The sequence below is a fragment of the Hydra viridissima genome, unplaced genomic scaffold (genome assembly GCF_058129835.1).
Source record: "Hydra viridissima isolate aposymbiotic clone 2 unplaced genomic scaffold, HvirCarnegie_v1 scaffold_7, whole genome shotgun sequence".
In the NCBI taxonomy this organism is placed as follows: Eukaryota; Metazoa; Cnidaria; class Hydrozoa; order Anthoathecata; family Hydridae; genus Hydra; species Hydra viridissima.
The window spans coordinates 917,512-922,240 of record NW_028324306.1 but is presented as its reverse complement, the minus strand read 5'-3'; the positions used below and the strand labels follow the sequence as shown (position 1 = coordinate 922,240).

The following is a 4,729-nucleotide window of genomic DNA, read 5'->3' as shown; positions in this document are numbered from 1 at the left end:
TTACACTGCGTGGTCAAACTTGTTATCACAATTGCAGGTATAAAAATCAATAACAATGCCAATCGTAAAACAAACTATGTTAACTTTTGTTGAGAGATACAAAACTATAAATTTCGGATTCAGCAGGCTTTAAAGTACTTTGGTCCCGAATTTGAGGATTGCAGAATTGCTACAAGTATATTATAAAATAACAGTAAAAGGAAACATTTTCGGCTCTTTTCCCTTCGTCCCCCCCCCTCCCTTAATTTTTTCAGTCGAAATTGAATAGCTATTCAATTTCGACTGAAAGTCTAGACTTCAAGTAACTATAAATTTTAAACGAATAAGAATTTTAGGAAAAAAATTCACCTTCTTTCCTAAGTGTAATTTCGGAAAGTTCTAGAACATTTGATGACGTTAGGGATTTAATAGCTTTAATAGATTTACCAATAAGAATTGTAAATATGTGTTTGTGGTGATTTATGACGGTTTGTGGAAGGATATTTTGGGAAAAGCATGGGGTATATATAAAGGAGAAAATTTGTAAAAAGGGAGAGTTAGTTAGAAGAGAAAATTATTGCTATTTAGTGACTTGTCGATTGCGAGAAAAAACTACAAGCTAACCGGGCCATGGAACCAAGTATGAGATTGTTTGATATGTTTGAAACGTATGATGGCACTTCGGATGCTGCTGTTTGGATTCAACGAACAAAAGTGATTGCTGAAATTCAGAACTTAAAGCTTGAACTACTTTTTCCGATTCTTCTCAGAGAAGCTGCTTATGCAGTGTACGATGCTTTAACCGCGGAAGTCAAAAAAGATGTAGTGGAAGTCGAGCGTGTGTTATTAGCGGCGTTTTCTATAGATGCCTACACTGCATATGAACTATTCACAAAACGAAAATTATGTGACGAAGAAAAAGTTGACGTGTTTTTAGCTGATTTAAGACGATTAGCCTATCTAGCTAAATTACCAGAGGAGTCTGTGCGTTTGGCGTTTGTTGTGGGTTTGCCAGAAGTCTTATCATCAAGATTTCGAGCCGTAATGGACCCGATTGATAAAATGTTACCCAGAGTGAGAACTGCTATGAACTGTGCAAATGTGATTGACAGTGATGCTGTTGGCGCTGTGTCTAGACGCCATGCTACAAAAACTGCGTTAGTGTGTTACAACTGTAAAGGTTTGAATCACATTGCAAAGAACTGTTCGCTTGCAAAGAGCTTGTCTCCGAAGACTGTTAGATGTTTTAAATGTGGTGAGGAAGGACACATTGCATCGAAATGCTGGAAGCTGCAGGGAAACGATTGCAGGAGCGAGGCATCTGCGCTACCTCGCTCCTGAACATCGGTGGAATGAGCGCATTATCTGTTATTCGTTTGAAAGTTAACGGTATGGTTGCGACAGCGTTAGTAGACACAGGGTGTTCGAAGACAATTTTGAATAAAAAATTCCTGCCCAGAAGTCAATGTAGGTACTCAAACTATCAAAAGGTAGTAACGTTTGAAGGAAAGGTTCATCAGTGCACTGGGTCAGCGGTCGTGATTCTTGAGGTTGATGGCATTAAAGCACGTGATCAGGTTATTTTAGTGGATTTCCAACCGTTTGGAGTCGATATGATGCTTGGAATGAGTTCCATTAAGTTACTAGGAGGAGTATCCATCTCTCCTTTGGGAAAAGCGAAGTTCGGATTAAGTTACTGTGGAGCAACGGCTTTGAACAAGAACAAAGTCAAGAAAATCGAAATAAAAAAGAAAGATCATGAAGCAGTTTTTAATGGTGCTGAATGGAGAGTCAAATGGAAATGGAGAGATGGAGAAGGCCCCAACCGATTGTATAATAAAGTGGCACAGTACGGAATTCCACAATACGCTAGAGCAGACTATGAAAACGAACTACAGGAATGGATTGATCGGAAATGGCTGTTAGAGTACAACGAAAATGAATTGGGGCCGCCCAAAGGGCAGATTCCGTTAATGGCTGTCATTCAGAGAAACAAAGACAACAAAATCCAACCTGTTCTAGACTGGAGAGAAGCTAACGATTTCATTGAGGCATACACGAGAGATGCAGATATGTGTGTCGAAAAGCTTAGAGAATGGAGAAGGATGGGTAACAAACCAGCAATCATCGATTTACGCAAGGCTTATCTTCAACTAAAAACTGATAAATCTCTTTGGCCGTTCCAAACAGTGGTGTTTCGAAATAAAAGGTATTGCTTGACACGACTTGGTTTCGGATTGAATGTTGCGCCAATGATCATGAAATCCGTTGTGAGTGCCGTCATTGATCAAGACGAATTAGTGAAGAGGGGAACGTCCGCTTATGTAGACGACATTTTCGTAGACGAAAGTGTGGTGAGTCTTGATTATGTCAAGAGGCATTTTTTGAAATATGGTTTAGAGAGTAAAGATGGTGAGCAGATTGATGATAATGGAGTTCGTGTGTTAGGATTGTGTGTGCGCAAGGTTGGTAACAAACTGATGTGGTCCAGAGGGAATCGAGTTGATGCTATCTCGCAAAAGTTAACCAGGAGAGTTGTGTTTTCAATCTGTGGACAGTTGGTAGGACATTTACCCGTGTGTGGTTGGTTGCGAGTGATTTGTAGTCTCTTGAAGAGGAAAGCTGTCAGTCTGACGACGGGTTGGGACGATGATGTTTGTGATGAGAACGTTAAGTGGGTGCTTCAGGAAGTATTTGCTGAGGTGGAACGCTGCGAGCCTGCTTGTGGTGATTGGGCTGTGCGTGGTGATGAGGGAAAAGTGTGGGTTGATGCCAGTTCTTTAGCGATTGGTGCTCTTATTCAAGTTGGGGAGACTACTGTGGAGGATGCAACATGGCTGCGAAAAGAAACGTCTGATGTTCATATAAACATGGCAGAACTAGACGCTGTGATACGGGGAATGAATATGGCTCTGATGTGGAAGCTGAAGAAAGTGACTGTTTTTACCGATTCCGTGACTGTGTACCACTGGGTTTCTGACGCCCTTACGGGAAAATCAAGGTTGAGATCAAAAGCGACGGGGGAAATGCTGATTCGAAGAAGACTGAGCGTGTTGCAACAACTAATTGGAGAATACGATGTTAGCGTCGAAGTGAAACTCATTCCTTCTAAAGATAATTTGGCCGACGCATTAACTAGAGTTCGCAACAGATGGCTCAACAAACTGACTGTGCCAGAGTGTCGGAATAGTTGCATGGGAGTCGCAGCTACGAAGGCTGAAGCTATTTCCAATATACACAAAAGAACTGGACATTTTGGAGTGAATCGAACGTTAAACTTTGTTCGTAAAACAATTCCGACTGCTACTGAAAACGATGTTCGAAGTGTGATAAAAAATTGCGAACCATGTCAGTCAATAGATCCAGCGCCAATACGGTGGGAAAAAGGAAAATTGGATGTTAAAGGAAACTGGGAGAGATTGGCCATGGATATCACGCATTATGGCACTGACAAGTTTTTGAGTCTAATTGATTGTGGACCTTCAAAATACGCGTTGTGGCGACAATTATCGAGCTCATACGGAAGTGTTGCCATAGTCCGAATACTCCGTCTTGTTTTTTGTGAACGTGGAGCACCGTCTGAGATATTAACTGACAATGAGCCAACATTTAAGACTAAAGAGATAAGGAGTTTCCTTGATAGTTGGGGAGTGCAAATTAGATATAGAGCCGCTTATTGTCCTGAAGGAAATGGAATTGTGGAAAGAAACCACCGTACGATCAAGAGAATAGCAGAACGATCAAAAATGTCGATACCGGAAGCACTATATTGGTACAATGTCTCAGCCGACAAAAATGGTGCAAGCCCGATGGGCAAAATATGCAGCTACCCCATTGGTGTGAAAGGATTGAAAAAAGAGAATCTTCCTGCACGAAATGTCCTGAACGAGAGATTTCGAATTGGCGATAAAGTCTGGCTGAAACCACCAAATGCGAGGTGCCATACAAAGTGGCAACCAGCTACGGTAACTCGGAATGCGTTAAACCAAACCGTAGAAGTGAACGGCATTCCGCGTCATGTGAAACATGTTAGACCTCGAACTGATACTCAGCCCTACATTATCCCTGATGAGGAAGTAGAGATGAATGTTGAAACTGATCAAGTGGACGCTGAAAACCAAGGAGATCCAATTAAAGATGTATTAGAGACGAACGAGGAAAATATCGACGCTGAAGATAGACCCCAAGAAATCGACATGCTTTTGCGACGGAGTGGTCGGGAACGGCGCATGCCTTCGAAATACCTTAATTACTATTTGGATGATCCTTAAGGATCAAGGAGGAGTGTAATTTCGGAAAGTTCTAGAACATTTGATGACGTTAGGGATTTAATAGCTTTAATAGATTTACCAATAAGAATTGTAAATATGTGTTTGTGGTGATTTATGACGGTTTGTGGAAGGATATTTTGGGAAAAGCATGGGGTATATATAAAGGAGAAAATTTGTAAAAAGGGAGAGTTAGTTAGAAGAGAAAATTATTGCTATTTAGTGACTTGTCGATTGCGAGAAAAAACTACACTAAGTTATGCCTCAAAACACTTGTGCTAAATTTCAGCGGTTTTGGTGAGGTAGGGTGCGGTTTTTTTTTGTGTGTGTTTTTTGACATGAAATGACATAGCTGACAATTTTAAAGAGATCTACTTCGTTAGCGTTTGGTATCATCTGGAAAATTACAACTGAAGCACCAGTTTTTGGTTTTGCAAACACTTGTTGAAAATGTTAACGGTAATCAATTAAAATAGTGGAAG

General features: G+C 40.8%; 1 protein-coding gene across 1 annotated transcript; it reads left to right on the top strand.

Annotated features, from left to right (window-relative positions):
• The first annotated feature begins 1,331 nt into the window (after positions 1-1,331).
• On the top strand, positions 1,332-4,250 carry LOC145194746 (uncharacterized). Its single transcript, XM_080072415.2, has one exon. It carries the CDS (start codon positions 1,332-1,334, stop codon positions 4,248-4,250), a length of 2,919 nt encoding a protein of 972 aa, XP_079928541.2.
• The last annotated feature ends 479 nt before the right edge of the window (positions 4,251-4,729 follow it).

What these genes read in the sequence shown, in the direction of transcription:
- LOC145194746 (XM_080072415.2), top strand. Translation starts at nt 1,332, where the DNA reads ATGAGCGCATTATCTGTTATTCGTTTGAAAGTTAACGGTATGGTTGCG.